This window comes from Beta vulgaris, chromosome 1 (genome assembly GCF_026745355.1).
Source record: "Beta vulgaris subsp. vulgaris cultivar EL10 chromosome 1, EL10.2, whole genome shotgun sequence".
NCBI lineage: Eukaryota > Viridiplantae > Streptophyta > Magnoliopsida > Caryophyllales > Amaranthaceae > Beta > Beta vulgaris.
The window spans coordinates 27,420,773-27,442,395 of record NC_079202.1 but is presented as its reverse complement, the minus strand read 5'-3'; the positions used below and the strand labels follow the sequence as shown (position 1 = coordinate 27,442,395).

The following is a 21,623-nucleotide window of genomic DNA, read 5'->3' as shown; positions in this document are numbered from 1 at the left end:
CGTCTTTCTATCCATTGAACTCGTACTTTGGCACCTACACATGTAAACAAAAACATGCATGCAATATAATAGTTCAATGTGGTTTGTCATCATTCAAAACTCAAAATAGGGAACATAACAATACCGGTGGTGGTTAAAAGGGAGGTGAAATTGGAGAGATTTGGGTATTGAGAGAGGAGAGAGACAAATGAGAGAGAAAGATGAGGTTTAGGCCGTGAGATTTGTGAGAGAGGAGAGAGAATGATGGAGAGGAGATGGTGAGATTGTGAGATATGAGAGAATGAAATTTGAGGTTTAGGGTTGAACATTTTAAGCCCGCGCAAATTCCTTTCAACATCCCACCAAATTAATGATAAAGGGCTCAGTTAGCCCAAAAACTGCAGCCCTTTATTACTAATAGGAAAAATGCAACCTTTCACTAAAAGAGATGCGGTTTTTGCATTGACCGCAACCCTTCGTATACGAAAGGCTGTGATTTTTGGGCTAACCGTTGCCCTTCACTATTAAGGGTTGCGTGTTTCAAAAAACGCAGCCCTTGCACCGCGGTCCTTGCGGTTTTTTCCACTAGTGCATTTCTCACTCATCTCTGAACAATGACTTATCCTGATCCCCTTCATCAATTGTAAATCCTTGTTGTTCCTGGTCTGAAAATATATCTCTAAATCTCCAAGTAGATTTTAACCTTTGTATACTACCGATTTGCTCATTGTTTTCAATTTTATTTTAATTTCCTCTTTGATTTCTTTTGAGTACGTCAATTAAAAACAAAAGATCGCGTATATTAAAAATTATAAATTCGACTAGAAAGTGTGCTGACTTCAAATTGTGGTTGTTGGATTTGTACTAGGTTTCCAAATTCAAAGTTCTTCAATACAATCGTCAACAAGTTTACACTCTCTATGTTGTGCTTTCGGCCACCTTTTTGCCTTTCCACCATTAATGTCTATATTTTCTATCTCCTCTCTTCAGTAGAAAGCTATGTTTTGCATTGTTCTCTCTAATTTGTCTTTCTTTTTCCTATTTTCTTTGTTTGAGTTGTATTATTTGAAAAAATGGCGTCAACAACGAAAAAATATGGAATCAAATTTGATAGATTTAGTATGCCATGTGAAGATTTATTAAAATTTTTGCTAAATTTCTTTTTTTTTTTGTTTTACAAAAGTTCTATTTTTTTATGGATGGCGATTATTGAGTGTGAAGGAATCTTCGGCGAGAAAGAATGAGGAGGAAGAGCACCGACTGTTGGTGGCATGGTTGGGGAGTTGGTGATTTCAGACATTTTACCGGTTGTAGCAGATGACTCTGTTAGGACTAATTTTATAAGAAATGATGCAAAGTTAGGACTGCTCAAAAATAATACTTCCTCTGTTTCTAAATAAGTGCAACATTTGCATAGTGTTTACTATTCAGAGTTTAAACTTTAATTAGTTTTGGTGATTTACATTTTAGGAAAAACATAGTCATGTGGGATCTTGTTAGATTCGTCTGAATGTGAATTTTTTTAATATCAACTTTTTATAATTTTTACTTATTGATAATTGAAGATATTAATGATTAAAATAATGCATTGGCAAACGTGAAAACAAGAAATGTTGTACTTATTTAGAAACGGAGAAAGTAATATTTAGTTGGGACTGAAAATGGCAGACTGCCAATAGTTAGACTGTTTCTATCAATAATTTCCTATTTTTTTTACAAAACATGTGGGCCACACTTCTTTGTTGACCACCACACCGTTGGGTGTTGAGCCTCCTGCAGTCCTGCCTGACTTCCTCACTCTTTCCCGTTTAAGCGCGGGTAATCAAAACGACTCACCTCTCTCGTACACCCGACAGTCTAACATCCCACTCTCTCTTCCTCCGTCTCTTTCTCTCTCTCTTGGGTGGAGCGAATTGCAGTACAAGTACTTTCAGGTGAGTTCTTGAACCAATAATATTCTATGATTTCTTTTTCTGCTTCTTTCCCTTCTCTGAGTACTGTTCTCAATTCATGGCATCTCTGTTCAAAGAAACAAATTTTGTTGCAGAAACACAAAAAACGCGGATAAAACTTCACAATCTAAATCTAATTTATGAAATCTTACGCAGAATGCGAGTAAAATATAGCGTGTCTAATACTTGAAGGAGAATCGTTGAAGATGATGAGTGGTAGGAGGCCTCATTTCTTGGAGGTTTTTCTTCCTAATTTGAGCTCTAACAGGCTGGTAATATATCACATTTTCTCAGTTTTTTTGCATGAATTTTGTTTTGTCTTGCTTAATTTCAGACATGAGTTTAATATATATATTTTTTATTTGGGGTTTTTTTTTTTTTTTGCTGGGGTTCTCTTTTCTTTTTTCTTGGGGGAGGGACGGGGTGTATCTTCTTTTTCCCATTTACTAGTAGTTGTCTAAGAAGGAAGATTTTGCATGCTAAATTTTTGGATGTTAATGAAACACATAAGTTCAATACTTGGGCAGTTGGGCTATATAGTATAACTTGATTTGGCTCTCTCACTGAAAATGAGATAATGAAATTCCAGGAGAAGAAAACAATGTATCTCGAGAGAGCTTTTACATTTCCGTTGTTGAAAATCAGCATTTAAAGCTTTTTTTTTAACTATGTGCTCACTTGAAATACGAGTCTTTTAACAAAACGATGAATTAGAGACAAAAATTAGCATCTTATCGAACATCAATTAGTTGCTTTTGTCTTACCATATGTCTGAATCCTGGTTCTTTGAAAGTTTTAATGTTATATTGCTTTTGCCTTTTGTAAAGTGCAAACTACTCTGACTTCAGACCAATACTAGCTGCATATTTGTGTTTCGATCATTACTGAAACAACGAGAAACTATTAATCCATGGCTCATAATACGTAGTTGGCTAAGTCATTTTTTCACGAAAAGGAAATGCTCATCTCTAGCTCAGAATTTTAGCATAATTAATGGTGTGATGCATGCCTGGAGCTAATGAATGGACGATGAATGTCTAGAATTAAAATTTTTGTACAGACATTTCAAGAGTCATTAACTGACTAGTGTCTTGTTGGAACATGGAATTGTATATTTGTCATTTCTTTGATTTGACTCTATGCTACTTCAATGGTTGCTGTGCTTACTGGGAGCATATAATACCATGATCAAAGCAGGATGATTTGTTTTTCGATGTAGGAAGATGACTTTAAATTATGTTTTCATTGTTGTTTCTTAATGATATTATGGGATCCTCATATATGAAAATTTAACTTTCCATTAAGCTGATGGTCACTAAACATTTTGCTGGCAGAAAGTACCATCTAAATTTGTTAAGCACCTCGGGGGACGAACTTCCGGATCTCTCTCTTTGGTAGGACCAAGTGGTAACATATGGCATGTCAATCTATTTGAGTACAATGGTCACTTGTTTTTCCAAGATGGATGGTCTACATTTGTTAAGGATCATTCCATAGAGTGTGGTGACTCTCTAGTCTTCGAATATGATGGAGATTCGAATTTCACCGTACAAATTTTTGATCAAAGTTCATGTGAGAAAGACGAAGCCTTTTATGCAAATTGCACGCAATTAGCTTCTGAATGCTGTGAAAACTTGGGAAAGAAAAGAGAAAGGGATGTGGAAGCTCCCAAACTAAAAATAGTTGCTGAAAAGAAAATGAGGGGAAGCTGGCTACCTGTTAATCTATATGTTCCTGCTGAAAACAAGGAACACAAGTTAAAAACACGTACCAAGAATTGTCAGGACTTCAGGAAAACTGTAACGAGTGGGCATGATATTACAACTAAGAACTTTGCCCAGTCATCTGATAGGACAGTTGTCTTGGCTATTGCTGCTCCTAGAGGACCTGACGGGATGGCAAATTCAGTAGATTTCCGTGTCAGAAAAATTGCTTCAAAAGTGAAAAAAGTTTTGAAAAAGACAATAAGTAAGCATGCTGACTTTTTTGCAGTTAATTATACAGAGGCATATTCTCCTCCCTATTGTGAACAGCTAGCAATTTTAAACATTGTTCTAAGTGAGTCAAACGTCCTGGCAATTGAACCATAAAGGGGCTCAATTAAAATGAGCCATTAAACTATTTAGCTCCCGGTTGACTGTGAAGTTGCATACAGTCTTTCCCTCCTTGTTTAAGGGTTCACTGGAAACAAACAATGCTGCTGACGAAGCATGTCTGCATATATCCGATTCCCCTTACCCTTTCCAGGGTTTGAGCCTCTTCAGAGGAACTGGGATGATATTGGTGTGGAGCTAAGTATTTTGGAATGGAATTGCTCTAGCTTGGGGGAGGTTTTCCTCTTATCGAAGAGGTTCTCCATCAAAGCTTGAAGCAAAAAATCTGCATTCAAAATTGCATCAGTAAGGCTGCTTACATTTGTTGGCACCCCTGGACCTTGGTTTCTGTGGCAGGAGCCTCATGTACTTGGCTGCCTAAATCAGCTTGTAATCAATTATAAATTTACATATTTATAAAGAAGTTTCATGGACTTCGAGTTCTCCTTTATTTTCTGAAACTCGTATTGTGCCAGTCAATAGTTCGGTACATTTTCCCTTCTCTGGTGAACAGAAATTTAACACTGCTTATGCAGAGTCATTGATGTGACATTTTGTTCTTATGCTCTTTCAGTTTCTCTCCCCTAACACAATTCTTCTGATTGTATTATTTGAACCAGAAACTCACACGCAGAACATTCCTAGCATATCGAAGTTCATAGAGTCAAAGGCAGCTCAATACTTCACATCAACTTTTCCATATTTTGTGAGAGTTATGTGCTACTCCAATATCAGTGGTAACAGTACACTGGTGAGTAGTTTCCCCATTAAATTTTGTCCGGCTTCATGGTTTCTGATCATATAAACCATTGATGGTAATTTGATTTATGAATGTAACAAACTGAAAGCGTAAATGGATAGCTTTGGTGTATGTGTAGGGCATGTACATAAAAGTTTTGACTGGAAGTACAAGAACGAACACAGTAACAGTTAGATGTTGGTGTAATTTTCAATGCTTCTTTGGTGATTTTATATTTAGTATGCCAAATTATTAAATTGCTTGAAATCTATATAGAATCCCGAATTATCTAGCTATGTTTCATTAGATGTAGTGGGAAATTAGAGTCCTAAATTTCTGAGAATACCAGGATGATTTCCTCTAATTATTGAACATGTTGGCTACTGGCTGAGGTTTATTGCACTTCCTTTTTGTGGTGATTTATTGTTAGGTTAGTTTTGCTTCCTTCACATACTGAAACGTTGCAATATGTCCACCCATTCTCTTCACCTACAGCAGAAGCTAAGTAATAAACCGATTATTCTGTATCGAGCAAGTTATGATGACTCATATAAAATCTGTTGTAGAGAGAGAAAATGACAAACGAATCTAGAATATCTAGTGAGAAGAAAGGCATCTTTTGGCTAATAGTTTTATTATAAACTACAGAATAGAGTTAGAGACAATCATTGGGAATTATTTGGTGGATGTAATTGGAGAGAGCAGCCTCTCGAAAGCTGTAAACCTTTCACCCCTTTAGGGATTATCAATAGAACTCTGCCTGGTTCTTCTTGTTCGGGTCCTTCTTGCACAGTTAAACTCCTAGTAGGTTTACTACAGTTGGTATTAGAGCGACATCTATCTAGGTCATTTATTGACACCTAATAATGTTACTCAAAGAGTGGAAACAGTAAAACAAGAGTTTGTTGAAATTCGCAACTCGATTAAGCACACCCAATAGCATTACCTCGATGAGATGACACAAATGAACGACAAGTTTATGACATTCATGGAAAATCATATTCTTAGATCCAATTTGCTCGGACATCCACCAACCCCACCACCCCGACCACTACGTACACCCCCGCAACCAACACCCTTTAGAGGTTCTAAAGGAGGGTCAAACTGGAAGTTTAAAAAACTGGACATGCCCCTATTTGATGGCGTGAATCCCGACGACGGGATAATCTGCGCGAAATGCTACTTTGACTTATACCGTCTGGCGCAAGTAAAGAAAGTGGAAGGCTTCGTGGTCGGACTGAAGGGAGATGGCTATTCTGGTATCAATGGGAGAATCGGAGCCGACCGATCAGTAAGTGACCGCAACTTAAAACCCTAGTTCCCAGCAGTTCCACACCACCCACCCAGAATGGCTCACTTTGTTGGCTTGGTGTTTGATTACTAGAAAAAAAGTTATTGAGTTCCTTGCTCCACTGGGCTAAGGGAGATATTAAAGCAGAGCTAAGATTCCATGGACCCCTAAACCTAGATGCAGGCATGGATGTAGCCTCAAAAGTGTAAAGAGAAATTTCAAGATCACCAATCCGAAATATGGCTATAAGACTACGACCCAAAAGGCTCAAACCTCTAGCGCTACGCACCTCACAACCGAAAACCACGACTCAACCTTCTCCAAAACAACCACACATCCGCCGAACCCACACAAATATCTACACCACCTCATCCCACTCCAGCCACACCTCTTTCCCATCCACTATATGGCAAGCATTAGTTGTTTGAAGGAGTATGGAGGTGAGAAAATGGCCATTGTGATGATAAGTGGAGCTGGTCACGAGTGCAAACGGCCGAAGGTCACTAAAGGGTGGAATCTCCGGCGCATGAAAATCTCGTAATAACCCTACATCTAATCTCCTTGAATTTGGCTGTGGGCAATACCAACCCTAGTACCATGAAGCTCATTGGGACAATAAGAGAAACCGAGGTTGTTGTGGTGATAGATCTTAGAGCCTCCCATGACTTCATCTCCACCACCATGGTTAAAACCCTAAACATAAATGTAATATCCATTGGAGATTTCAGTGTTTTGCTAGGTATAGGGGTTTTGATTGAAGGAACACAGGTTTGCTAAGGAGTAATCCTATATTTGCAAGATGTCACACTGGTAGAGGATTACTACCACTAAAATTGCGACACTGCAACCTCATTCTATGTGTGCAATGGCTCGAAAATTAGGTGTTGGTATCACCAACTAGAATAAGCATATTGTGAAATTTGAGGTGAATGGCAAAACGAGGATTCTGACTTGGGGACCCTTGATTGGGCCGATCAAAATCTCCTTGAAGTCCATGATCAAAACCCCAAATAAAGAGGGTGGAGGAATATTAGTGGAATTAAGCCAAGTTGAGCCCAATCGAGATAACTCAAACCCACAAACCAACCCAAACCCAATCCTACCATATCTTACTAAAGTCCTACCCCGATATCAGTTCGTGCTCAACATGCCTACAACTTGTCCCCCCTACGAACCTACGAGCACCACATAAACCTCAAACAAATTGCAAAATTTCGTATGGTACCCCAATTCAAGAAGTGAGATCGAATCCAAAATTGTACAACCTTCTCATAGACCCTTTCCGACCGGTAGTTTGGTTTTGGTCAAGAAAAAAGGTGGATTCTGGTGCTTATGTGTTGATTATCGGATCCTCAATAAAGTAGCGGTGCCGGATAAGTGCCCTCTAATAGATGAACTACTTGATGAGCTATGTGAGGCCTCGATCTTCTCTAAGTTTGACCTACAAATTTGTATATCATTAGATCTCAAGTAACTGAAATCCACAAGATCGCTTTTCGCACCCATGATGGCTACTATGAGTTTCTAGTGATGCCTTTTGGGCTCACTGACAATCATTATTGAATGACATTTTCTTGTGTTTCCTTCGCAAACTTGTGTTATCTTTTTTGACGATATTTTTATATATTGTCAAAGTGAAGAAAGCCATATTCGACACTTAGCACAGGTTTTTGAGCTGTTGATAACCCATAAGATATATGCTAATCAAGCCCAAATATCCTCCTTAGGTCATGTGGTACCTGCCAAGGAGTGGTAGCGGACAATGAGAAAATTCGGTCAATGATGGACTGGCCCACCCCACATAATATCAAGTATCTCAGAGGCTTCATGGGACTAACGGGTTATTACAAGTTTATCTCACAATACGGTGCTGGGTGGTCGTTTACAGACCAATTAAGGAAAGATGCTTTGGGTGGGTAATCGAGGCAATGCGTTCTCAAACAGGCGATAACCCAAACTTCCATCTTGGCTACGGACTACGGACTGGGTGCGGTTTTAATTTAAGACAATGGACAATAGCATTCTACAACCATACTTCGGGCCAACGAGGCTATCTTATGCCCATTTATGAAAAAGCACTTTTGGCAATAGTGCTTTTAGTCCAAAAGTGGTGACACTAATTAGGGATTTCTCATAGATCAATGTGAAATGGGATTCGAATATCATAAATGGGTCACATTTCAGTTACAATACTACAATACAAGCCATGGACCTCAAATAGAGTGGTTGATGCTCCATCGAGCCCCCAACAACTAGATTCAAGCCTTGGGCCTGTTATCAAGCCTTGTCTACCAACAATTCTTCGAAGACCCTTTTCTCCATTTATGAAAGATATTGAAGGTGGCAAAATCATTGGAGGCTTTTGTGGTGAATATAACTAGTTCCTCTATAAGGGTCGAAAGGTGATCCCTACCTCCACCACCCTCACCCGCGGTCTCCTCCATTTGTGTCGTGACTTACTCTATGGTGGGCATTCCATCAATCTCAAGTGTCTTGCCTCATAGTGGTATAGCGAAAAGCAGTGACTCGATATGTGCAACAATGGGCGTTGTGTCAACAAAACAAAGCAGCCACCCAGACTGGGACCATATATCAATCGACTTTATTGGAGGGCTTGCCAAGCTCGAAAGGTTTTGACACTATCCTTGTTGTGGTGCACCGTTTCACTAACTTCGCGCACTTCATCGGATTAAAACATCCCTAAACGGCCTCTCTGTTGGCGGAATCTCCATCCGAGAAGTTGTCCGTTTACACGGATTCCGAGCTTCAATTTTCGGAAATTCTCTCCGATAGGAGCACATCTTCATGAGTAATATTTAGAAGGAACTCTTCTGCCTGCACCTGCACCACCAGATAATGCATGTGTGAAGGGATCAATCTAGCTTAATCCCACTTGTAAAATACTCCTAGTTCTATTACGAGTATTGGTAGTTTTCCTAGTTGTAGTAGGAATAATACTCATGTAATCCTAGTTCTATTTGAATTATAACTCCTAGTTGTGTTAGGATTATAAAATGTAATCCTAATTCTAGTTGAATTAGCAGGCAAAATCCTAGGTGGATTAGTATTCCTAATTAGATTGGTATTATAAGTTAGTTATAGTTATATTGGTAGTAGAAGTCTTTTACTTGTAAGTTTTTGTTATTCTACTTAGGATATGTTTTTCTTACTTTATGCGCATTAGGAGTTCTAGTTTGATTAGGAGATTAACTATACTAGGCGTGTGAGCTAGCCTTGCCCCCAAAGTATAGTTAGTTAGAGTTGTTTATCTTTTAGTTTGTTATTATTAAGTTATCTTTATTTAGTTTCCTTTTCCTAGTTTACTTAGGATGTAACACGCCTATTTAAGGCTTCGTTCTTCATTAATGAAAAAAGTGTTAAGAGTTTTCGAATTTGCATCTATTGCTTGAGTTGAGCAGGAGCTAACTAATTGGTTTCCGAGTAGTAAACCTAAATTAAACAACCGAGACGTGTTCGATCATACTCTTAACCGCTACTTAGTAATATCCTTTTTCATTTCATAGTTAATTCGTGCAATATACTTGAAACCGCCAAGAATATCACATCACCAGACTTCCTTGCTGCGTAGCAGAACCTACCGCCCAAACACCAACGGTCAATCGAAGGTGGTCAACAAATGTCTGAAAACCTATCTCCGTTGCTTTGAATCAACAAAACTAAACCCAGGGTCTGATTGGTTAGCTTGAGTCAAGATCTCATACAACACCTCACCTCACCTCACTTCTCCGTAAACATGTCACCATTTCGTGCTCTCTACGAGCGAGAACCTCCTCACCTAATTCGCCATGGACATGGCAGCACTGCTGTAGGCTCTTTAGATGCCCACTTTTAAGAATGGGATGCCATTTTAGATGATTTACGAGTCAATATGCCGCGAGCTCCACAGCGCATGAAAACTCAAGCAGATAATTTTCGAGGTGGGTGATATGGTGTATCTCGAACTCCAACCATATCATCGACACTCATTGACTTGCAGACCATTTGGGAAATTGCAGCTAAGTTTTATGGTCCCTATGAGATTTTGGCTAAAATTGGCTCAGTGGCTTACAAATTGGCTCTTTCGGCGACTAGCAATATTCATCCTATATTCCTTGTCTCGCAATTGAAACCAGCTAGTGGGCCCTCTCCTCCTGTTCCCTCTGCCGTACCTATCCAGCTCAATTCTGACCTGGAGTTGGCAGCACAACCTGAAGCCTTATTAGGTGTGTGCAACATCACTCAAGGAGACACCTCCACCCAAGACATCCTCATTGAATGGCAGGGATTGTCTGATTTTTGACCCACTTGGAAGCAGTTTGCCTGGATCCAAGAAAGGTTCCCTGACTTTCACCTTGAGGACAAGGTGAATCTTTGGGGAGGGGGTAATGCAATGGACCCACCCATTCGCTTCACTTACAGCAGAAGAGCAGCTAAGTTATTGCTCAATTATTCTGTATTGAGTTAGTTATGATGACTCATAGAAAATATGTTGTAGTGAGAGAAAATGACAGAAGATTTTACAATATCGATTGAGAAGAAAGGCATCTTTTGGCCAGTAGTTTTGTTTTAAACAGTGGAGAGGAGAGATAATCATTGAGAATTATTTGGTGGATGTAATTGGAGAGAGCAGCCTCTCGAATGCTGTAAACCTTTCGCCGCTTTGGGGATCATCAATAGAACTCTGCACTGCGACCCTGCTTCTTGTTACTACTAGAGTGGTTCTTGTACAGTGAACCTCGAGTAGATTTACTGCAAACGTGTATCACATGACAGCATCTTAGTTTACCAATACGTTGGTTGGATAATATTGCAGTCTCTAATTCCTTGGGAAATAATGAGAAGCGATAACATTGTATTCATGTGTATTATCTTAGTCGGGCTCAGATACCAGGTGAGACATGAATTTGTGTCTAAGTGTTTGACTAATCTACTTTATGAAAATTTTGATACTATTGACAAAAAAATGTAGGGTCAAAGTATCCAAATCCATATCGGAGTGGCGAAGATTTGACATGGGTACTTTTAGTAAAATGAAGAGTCTGAGTAACATAGCTCCTATGTCTTGGAGATGTTGTCCCCTTTCTGGTGGTTCTTTCTTTTTTTTGTGTGTGTGTGTGTGTGTGGATTAATTTTGGCTTTCTACCAATTTTCTTGTAATAATTTCCAGTGCATGTTATGGGTCTGTGAATGATATTTCCATGGCCTTGATGAGTGAACTGTGTTGTAACCCTTGATTGTTCGGCTCTTGCCCTTCTTCAGGAACCTTACAAGTCACAACTTACAAGCTACTAACACTAACAGATTGAAGAATTTTCTTGCTCTAGTGCTCCCACTTGCTGTTGTTACCTATCATTTCGTGTATGAGTGTTTGCTTTAACTTCTTGCAGAAAATTCCTACTCATTTTTCGAGACTGCATTTTCCAAACTGCCGAATAAAAGTCACCCTGATGAATTTAGACGGGAAGTGCTGGATCGTGAATTCTATTCCATCTGCAAAACAACATATGACAACGCATACACTTTGTGGTGGCTGGATAGCCTTTGTTCGTGGTAACAGTATCAAAATAGAAGACGTGTGCATATTTGAGCTCGTAGGTAATTTTGAAATGCGTGTCCGTGTTATACGTCTAGGTTTGGAAGGAATGGAATGTCAAATAGGAAGCATTCCTGTTGATGATGATGGTGTTACATCGGGTAGACAGTGTCTTGGAACAGTCGAAAATGTAGCACAAGCTACAGGAGTGCATCCTTCAAAAGATTTAGAGCAAACAATTGAGCCATGCACATTTCAAGACAATAAGCATGAAAAGAAAACATATAAAAGGCCTTATATGCTTCAAGAGGCTGCATCCTCCATTGGCACAGTTGCTGGTTCTATATTTGTAAAGGGTCCTGCCTATGCTTCCAAATCTTCTATTGAAACTGGTGATGATTCTACATCAGGTCTTTTCTAATAATCACTTTACATATCATATTAGTTGCACATAGTAGTGACTTGTGATTTATAAACATATTATTAACGGTGTGGGGTTATGTTATGAAACCATTAGTATTTTTTCTACCTCCGAATTCAGTCTCTTTGCTTCATGCTGTCAGATGATCTTCTAGTGTGTAATGCCGGGGAAACTATATCATATCAAACAAGCGCAAACAATCAGTTAGATTTACAAGCCGTACCAACTAAAAACATGCAGCCTAGAGCTGAAGAAGCCAGTGAAGCTGTAGCTTTTAATTCTCCTTTTCCTAGTTTCATGAAGGTCATGATGAGCTCTAATGTTGGTGGTTCATTTACTCTGGTGAGAACATTTGCTTATACTTTCCTAAACCTTTCATTTTCCAAGACATATTATGCCTTTTTTTCTTCATTTTGTTGCTCCACTTGACATGGTAATGATGTCCTACCCCTGCATCACTCTTACATTATGTACAATGTACTAGTTAACGGATATTGAGCTAAATTCTTTTTTTTGAGTTTTTTTGCCCATCGTCGCATTGTTTTCGCAGCATTGTATTTGGTACTTTCGTCACACTTGGTTATTTTCTTATTTGGAGAGAAAACTATGAAGAGCTTCAGAAGCGCAACCCACAGAGAAAAACCAAAAGCTCAAAGAAACCCTAGCTATACACCCACCTAACTGCAGATTGAAGATGTTTCCATGAAAGAACCTACATGAAGGTACACAAAGAAAGTACAAATACAGAGGATCGTCTCACAAGATTGGCCAACCCCGACACCAAGACTACAAGAAAACTTAAACCTAAATGAATAAAAGAAAAATAAAGACAAACCTGACTAACCAAAGAAACTGACACAATTGAGTAACAACTTTCTGAATAATAGAATGCCTACACATAAAAGTCTTTAAAGCACATAGAACCCCTATAATCAATGATCATTTGAAGGCTTTCTGAATACGGAGGCTACTTTAGAAGAAACTTGTTGCACGGCCAGGACTTCAAGAATCCAGCAAACTCTCTAAGCAGTCAATTGATTGAGCAGAGCTGCTGATTGTTTAACTTGCTGAAGAATGGAGGCAACAGGAAGCATAAAACTCAAATAACTTAATTTTGTTTTCTGTTTCTTCATTTCCCCTTAGCCTGCCTCAGCTCCATATTTTCTTAGATAAACAAAAATCTTAAAATCTAACTAGAGAACTATTTTTATTCATTACACTTTCTGTTTCTTATTCTGTTCTTTATATGTGGATTTATCTGAGTGTTTGATGTGCTCTCTAAAACAGGCTGTGCCTAGGAAGTTTTCAACTGCATATCTTCCATGTTACAAGACTGAGGTCATTCTTCGTAATTTGAGAGGGGAATCTTGGAATGTTACTTCAGGTCGTTATGGATATCAGACAAAGTTCTATGGAGGCTGGATGTCCTTTGCTCGTATGAATGGCCTGAAAGTCGGGGACACATGTGTCTTTGAACTTATTGATGAGAGGGTGTTGCAGGTGCGTGTATTTGAGGGTCGTCAAAAGGCGCTGAAGAATTTAAATGATGAAGCTGTAGCTGATGATTTAACAGTCTCCATTGAGTCCATCCAATTCAGGGATCTGCCTGAGCTATGAAGTTTGGTTTGCTTTGGGCACCTACACAGGTAAGCTCTACTGTGCCTCTGCTCCCGCAGATCTTCCTTATTTTCTTCTTAATGGCATTTCGTCATACTTCAGAATTTTCTTATTGTCAAACATAGCATCGTTGTTGTCAGGTGGAGAATGAGTGTTAAAATTGTGTTCTTTCTCTGAATTCCTTGCCTATTTATCTCCATAAAGTTAAAGGAAGAGTGATGCTCTTATGTCCTCCTGTGACATCAACTTGAATTGTATCTTATGGTCAACGCCCTTCCCAGGCCTTCTCCCACTTTTCCATCTTGTATCTTGTTTTCGTTGGGATACTATATATGAAGCTCGATAGTCTTCTGCACCATCTCTAATGTTCGTTTTCTGCTAGCTAGAGCATGGTGATTAGCAATGTTACTTGAGAAATGAAAGTTTTTCACGTCTCTATAACTTGTTTCTTCTTTAGTGAATCTGATGTAGGTTTCCACATTTTTTATATAAGACTTGGGAGTAGTGTGTTACTTCACGTCACTATTTTCCGTTTCTTCTTCTTCAGGATAACTTGCTTTGGATTGTATAAATACATTGAAAAAGAATTGGACGTTTAATGTGGACTAGATGTTTTATTACCTGCTACTCAGAGTGCTGGGAACTCTTGGTACCTTTCTCATAATTTACTTCATATTCCATTTCTCTTAAGTGGGTCTCCCTCTCCTTATTTCAATGTATTTTCCTGTTCGTTGGTAAAAGCTACTATAAAGAACATAAGTAAAGGGTCAATATGTCACTTTTATGTGTTCCTTCTTTCAGTATTTAGTTCCTTTTGATTGGTGAGTTGTGTTTAAATTTGTGTGCTCGAGGAACCTGTATTTCTCAACTTTAATCTCGGAAGTAATTAGCAGCTGTTCTAGATTATATGGCGCATCAGTTGTGGCATAATTGGACATCTCGAAAGTAATTAGCAGCTGTTCAAGACGTGCTGCAATTATGTGGCGCACTAATTATAGCACAATTGGACAGTCTCAGAAGTAACTACAACCCCACCCACCATAAGAACCTAAATTCTAAGCATCCACTGCTTATGTATGTGCAAATCTGTGGCACCACTCTTATATGATTGTCAACTATGTGTAGGTTAGCCACCATCAGTTGTCATCATCCAAGTTTCGACGCGAAGAATATCATAATCTACCATCCTATACCATCAGCAGTAACAACTTCTGTGAAATCAATTTCAGGGGCTATTTTCCATTTAGCCATTGTATATACTTGCTAAGTTCTACTTCATCAAGAACAATGAAAACCGAGTTTTTTCAGTGTAAAATATAGTACTCTTGATGTGTTCGAACTTTTTAGAAGTATCAGCTTGGTGGCTTGACTGTCATCAGAGCAACTTCTGTAGCTAACGTCAGTTTAAAATAAATAAAAAGGTCTTTTTGGTTGGTTTTAAGGTTCTTATGGGTGTATATGTGTAGCTTAATGACCAAGGTGATGGAATTCTTAACTTTTTTTATAAAAAAAAAATGGTAAGGAAAAATACATTAGGAGTCTATCCTCACGAGGGGTATTCTCAATGTGTTGGATACAATAATTTGATGTAAAGCTGAGTTATTACTATCCTACAATTTGTTGTAAAGCTGAGTTATTACATGAGTGAATATCAAAAGAATTTGTAATAAGATGTTCCACATTGGTGATCCAATCACCACCTTGATTTGCTTGTCGAAACACGTGTCAAGCTTGAGTGTGATGAAATTGATCAAGGAGGAGTTTACAATCGTGAATGATGTTTGCAATCTTCAATGGGGTCGACCAAGAACTATTAAGCGCATTAATGACCATGAGATTTTCTTCAATTCAATTATAATGTTATTGATACCTTTTTGGAGAGCTACTTTGATACCTCTACGGAGAATTGTTGCTTCGGACACAAAAAATTTAGCTTCACCAAGGTTGAACGTTGTGGCATGGAGGAGAGAGCCGTTGTGAGCCCGAATAATGATGTCGGCAGTGGCACTGCTACCCTTGACCGACCCATCAATTTAGTTTGTAGGTGGACAAGGGTAGGAGCTCCCACGTTACAAACTTAGGAGTGGAAGTGGGGGAAGGGGAAGGGGAAGGGGAGGTGCTCTCATGAATGGAGAGCCTAGATCTTGATAAGCATTGAAAGATAGTCTAGTTTTCCACTCCTGGGTGGAGAATTCAGCTCTGTGAATAATCCTGTGAGGGCACTATTTTTTATTATAAAAAATGACAGGATCACACTCTTTTCATATACTCTAAAATAGGAACAAACAATATGATAAGAGCATATTTCCTTTGTTAGACTGATGGGACTGAGGGGTTTAATTTTAGCCCGATCTTTTGTTTCAGCTAGATTCCAAAAATATCTAGAGGGGGACAATGGAAAAATAAATGATCAATAGTTTCTGGACCATTTTGGCATAGAGCACAAAGATTGGAAGGTACAATATGCCTAGAGAAAAGAACATCTCGAACACTAAGACTATTTTGACAAATCTGCGGCATTCGCAGCTTTGGAGGGATTTTAAGTTTCCATAACCATTTAAAAGGCCAAGGCGGAGAATGTGGAATGTCATGCGTAAGCCAATTAGCTGATTTTGTAGTGAAATTTTCACTAGTAGAAGGTCCCCAATTAGGGACATTCGGGATGGCATTGTGGGGGAGGGGAATACCCTTGACTTTTGTTATTATTTGAGGTGGGAGAAACGTGCACTAATTTTGCAAAATTTCATGTGTGGTCTGAGCCGCTAAACGAAGCCAAAGTGAGAGAAAGACCGACTTTATCTTTTTGAAGATGGAGAGTGTCTAGGAGACACTCATGCGATAGCCAATTATCCAAACAAAAAAGAATTTGGTTGTCTGACCTAATTTTCCACCTAATGCCTTTTCTAAGCAGTTCACATTGGGCAACAATTTTTTTCCAAATATGGGACTCTTCTTCATTAGAGCGACCCAAAAGCTAGAGGATGGTGAGATGAGATTCGAAGCCAGCTTTGGCTATGAAAGCCTTGTTGAGTGGTAAAGAACGTCTTAGCCCAAGACCTAGAAGACTTATGTGTGTAGATGGTTTTCCAAGCAATAAGAAGGATGAAATTTTTTTTAGATTGTCGCCAGAAAAATTCGGTTATTTGACCATATCCCTAACAAACGATTTTTTGCACCATATAACCTTGTGAGTTTCCAAATTCACCATATACCCTCGACGTTTTAAAAAATACATCAAACTGTCCTTATGACTAACGAAAGTCTAACACCGTTAGCCATTCACCCTTATTCTCGCCTCTAGCTTCATTAAATCATCTAAACCTAACCCTAACCCCTTATCTAATACCCTAACCATAACCACCTAACCACCACCTCTCTTCCCACCCTATCCCTTCCCCCACTCCCGCAACCCCTCTTCTCCCCACCCTCGTATTCCCCCATCCCCCCTCCACCATAACTTCATCCCCGAAGCTCTTACTCCTAGATTTTCAAACAGAGGAGAACAAAAATCTTGGTTCGATGAATGACAATAGAAATTTCGAAAATATGGGTTCTGATTTGAATAATGGAAACAGAGGAGAACGAAGGGGAGGCTGCGGAGATACGGGGGAGGGGGGCTTCGAGGGTGAATGAAGCGGGGGCTGCTGGGCTGCGGGGAGGGGGTTGCGGGACAACAGGGGAGATGGATGGGGGGCTGCGGGGGCGGGGAAGGAGGTTGTGGGGGTGGTGTGGTTGTGGGAGGAAGGGGTAGGGATGGGGGAGGGTCGGTGTAGTTAAGGTTAATTAAGGGTTAGGGTTAGGGTTAAAGGGGGTAAGGTTTAGATGATTTAATTAGAGTTAGAGGAGGAATTAGGGGTTAAACTAACGGTGTTAGACTTCAATTAATCATAAGGGTAGCTCAGGAGGCAAGGGGTGTCATATGTTAGACTTTATCCTTACAATCGATTGAGAATGTCTCCCTTAGATCTTTTCTCCAGTGGGCACTACAGTGCCTACTATTGTTTCCTTTTATTTTTTACGTTGAAGTGCCTACTTCTTCACAGTTTCAGAATGTGAACTAGAGTGGAGACGTATGATTTAGTCCTTTGTTATCACAAGTCTAAAGATTACCCATTGCTAGATTTTCAATGACGGACAAGGAATAGATTCTAGTTGTTATAAGGAAGTGTAGCATCTACACATATAGAAAAGTAGAGGAGAACAGGAAAGCAAACTTTAGTGAGATGTAGCTCACGAGCATATGAAGCAACATCTTCTGTTGGAGGCACACGTTCGATATTTAACCCTTGTAACTTTAGCTGGAACATAGGATTGAGGTAATCTTTACTACCTGAAGATCTTTTTGATCTATATGAGCAACGAACGCGGTATGTAACACCCCGATAATTCTATCATTTCCAAATACCTTTTCAATATAAAACTTAGATAATCATCAAAACATTATCTCCCGTATGATAACGTATCGACTTATTCAAAATTTTGCAGCGAAAAACATATAATTGTACTTTAGAATTATTGGAATATAATAAATAACGAATAACTTGAAAACCAAACAACATTGTTAACTTTAACCTCAAACCAAACTTAAATGTAAATGTATCTACTATAAGACAATAAATAGATCAATCTGTTATACAAGCTCTCCATTCCCAAATTTCCATGATGCAATATCTGCACACCCGTAGATGTCAATGCACCAAAAAATCTGCTCACCAAGAATAAGTCATCTCAGGATCAATAAAGCAAAGTCATGATCAACACATAAAAATAAAGCACGTAATCAACAAAGCTGAGTACTACATAGTAATAAATAAACATTCCTAACATGATACTAATATATATAAGTAAGGATAAATAACAACGTAACAATCTGTACATAACTTTTACTGAACTAAACTTTAACAATCTTTTTATTACTTTAATGAAATAGTAATTGAACTGAGTTGTCTCATCTAAAACCAGCTTTCCCTTTGGAAGATTAAATACGGGGGCGACTCCGTATTCCAAATAACCTACGATATCTAGGAACCTTTTAATAAAAATAGGAACGGTGATCAATCCAATTTCCAGAAAAAGTTATGACACGACCACCATGAACCCCAACTCCTGATTGTCCAACTTCAGACGTGCACCAATCTAATGTTTATTACTATCTAAGTTTCACTTTACATGATTTACCAATTATTACTTGTTATGACACCCAAGTAATATAAATAATATATAATCAAACATTCACAACTTTATTTCTTTTTATCTTAGGATTAAATAAGTGATCATACAACTTACAACCCAAGATTAATTCCTTCTTTAATACAGTCCTTCTTATTTGTTGAACCTAGCCAACAACCAACTTAGCTTTCAAAGGCATAAAAATTATCAACTTACCAAATAGGCCCACAGTCCTCATAGAGTAGTGAAATTAATAATATAAGGGAACACATGATTCAGTCATGATCCAACTGATAGATATATTAATTCCCCCATGTGAATCAATAAATAAAGTTCCCAACCAACATGCTTACATAATACTCCATACAAAGATATTAATCTCATAATTAAATCTCATACTTAACATGTTCACACACAGGCATAAAACATTTAAAATCCAATCATAATAGAAATCATATATGAATTCACAAAGTTTCTATACATGATACTACATAACTTTTCTTTCCTAAAATCATGATACTACATCAAACAACACATAGATATGTACGTACCTTGTGTAGACAAATCGATAAGCTACACTTTTAACACTTTAGAAGTCGCCTACAGAGTAATCTCCCGCCTAAAACAACCAATAGAATTTATAATTAATACTCCAAATAAATTCCAGCAACTTTAAAATACTTTAAATTTCCTTTAAAAATATTTCAAAATTGTTTTATCATTAAAAATTCAATTACTCATATTCCTATGCATAATACTATTATACTAGTCATGAAAATCCATAAAACTCCATTAATAACAATCTTTTTTCAAAATTCCAGCAACTTACCAATTATCAAAACTCTCTTTAAACATACATGAACATACTTAAATTTATAACATGCTATTATGATTTTTCAATCTTTAATACCCTAAAAATCCATGCTTTGATAATTAAAAATCCAATTTAAACATAATAATCAAATCTGAATTTTTATTCTTTCAATACATAATTTGTATAATCATGAATTCATCATTAAAATAGTAATTTAAAGCTTCTAATCGTAATTAGTACAAAAAGAAAACATAATCTTTAATCAAAACTTGAGGAAGAAGAAAAGAAATCAAACCAACACAAGAAAAGAGAGGAAGAGAGGATCGCCAGACAAGGACCACGATAGTGGCGGTAGCAGCAGCAGCCGGAAGGTTGGTGGTGGTGTTGGTGATGTGGAGTGGCAGTGTTTCTTATGGAGGAAGAAAGTGTTTCTTGAAGAAGAAGAAAGAACGAAGAAGAGAGAAAAAATCACGTGGAAGGGAAAGGAGAGAGGACCGATTATTATGTGGGGGGAGGAGAGAGAATATTTTTTTGTGTGTAAAATATTTGGGCTTAATGATATTTATAAGTAATCTTTCCTTTTGGGCTTAAGAAAAGGTAATTGGATCCTAAGTAGGACAGGATAATGAATAGGATTGATAAATAAACTCCTAACATTATTAGAAATTCATTTTCATAGTCCAGTTAGTATTTAGGTTCCTCAAGCCCATTTAAAATCATTTTTCAAATCCAATTAGTATTTTATATTTGAAAGCATGCCTTAAAAAAATATTTTAACTTCCTTAAATCTTTAAAATAATTCCTTTGACTTTCAAAATAGTCAACCTTTTAAAGAAATATATTACTTTAAACTAAATTAATATATATATATATATATATATATATATAATATAATATATATATATATATATATATATATATATATTATATTTATAAAATTCATAAATTTACGGGGGATTACAGTCTACCCCTCTTAAAAGAAGTTTCGTCCCGAAACTTGAAACAAAATTCCCATAAATCGAAAATTTTGATCTAAAATTTCATTTGGGAAATACTTGTGTTGCTTCTTGAACACACTTTTTTATGCGTAGAATCTATTTATTTTGCACCAATATGTGCAAATCGCCAAATAAGCATAAAAATGCATCAAAATCCTATAAAAATAGGTAAAAAGAGCAAAATTCTATCGCATTCTATCCCCCTTAAAGAAAACGAGTCACCCCCTCGTAACTCACCTCAAGGAACAAGTTTGGATATTTCTTCTTCATTTTATCTTCAGCTTCCCATGTTGCCTCTTCGGACTAGTAGTTAGACCAAAGTACTTTCACGATATAGACGTCCTGCATGTACTACACACCTTTTTGTCAAGAATCTAAACAGGTCTTTCTTCATAATGTGAGGCTACTATCGATCTAGATCCACTCAGGGTCTAAATCATGAAGCTCATCAGGGATATATCGCTTGAGTTGGGAGATAAGGAGCACATCATACATCTTCTCAAACTCAATTGGCAATGCCAACCTGTATGCTAGTTTCCCAATTCTGAAATCTCATATGGGCCTACATATTTGGCACTTAACTTGTCATTTTTCCCAAATCTCATGACGCTCTTAGTTGGTGATACTTTCAAAAACACTTTATCACCTACTGCAAACTCATCTTCGCGTCGTTTTTAAGTCGGCATAACTCTTTTGCCTATCTTGAGCAGCTTGGATTCTAGCCTAAGTCAGTTTGACATTCTTGACGATTTCCTTAATGAACTCTGTCCCCAAGACTATATTCTCAGTAAAGTCATTCCAGCAAATGGGACTTCTACACTTCCGTCCATATAGTGCCTCGAAAGGTGTCATCTTAATGCTCGCATGATAGCTATTATTATAGGAAAATTCGATGAGGTCTAATTATCCTCCAAACTACCTTGTAAATCAATAGGGCACGCTCTCAACATATCCTCCATGGTTTGGCTAGTCCTCTCAGTTTGACCATCAGTCGTAGGGTGAAAGGTTGTACTCATC

General features: G+C 37.9%; 1 protein-coding gene across 3 annotated transcripts; it reads left to right on the top strand.

The window, feature by feature from the left end:
- The first annotated feature begins 1,719 nt into the window (after positions 1-1,719).
- LOC104898577 (B3 domain-containing protein Os01g0723500) lies at positions 1,720-15,070 on the top strand. 3 transcript variants are annotated; one of them, XM_048644977.2, is made up of 8 exons: positions 1,720-1,913; positions 2,088-2,203; positions 3,266-3,899; positions 4,645-4,775; positions 11,442-11,997; positions 12,151-12,350; positions 13,296-13,654; positions 14,173-14,245. In XM_048644977.2, the coding sequence occupies exons 2-7, from the start codon at positions 2,138-2,140 to the stop codon at positions 13,623-13,625; spliced, it is 1,917 nt and encodes a 638-aa protein (XP_048500934.1). In that variant the 5' UTR covers positions 1,720-1,913; positions 2,088-2,137; the 3' UTR covers positions 13,626-13,654; positions 14,173-14,245. The 3 variants fall into 3 exon arrangements, with proteins under 3 accessions (XP_048500934.1, XP_010683976.1, XP_010683984.1); XM_010685674.3 differs by lacking the exon at positions 14,173-14,245 and adding an exon at positions 14,751-15,070 and having other exon boundaries at positions 1,722-1,913; XM_010685682.4 differs by lacking the exon at positions 14,173-14,245 and adding an exon at positions 14,751-15,070 and having other exon boundaries at positions 1,723-1,913; positions 11,442-11,979.
- Positions 15,071-21,623: the final 6,553 nt, after the last annotated feature.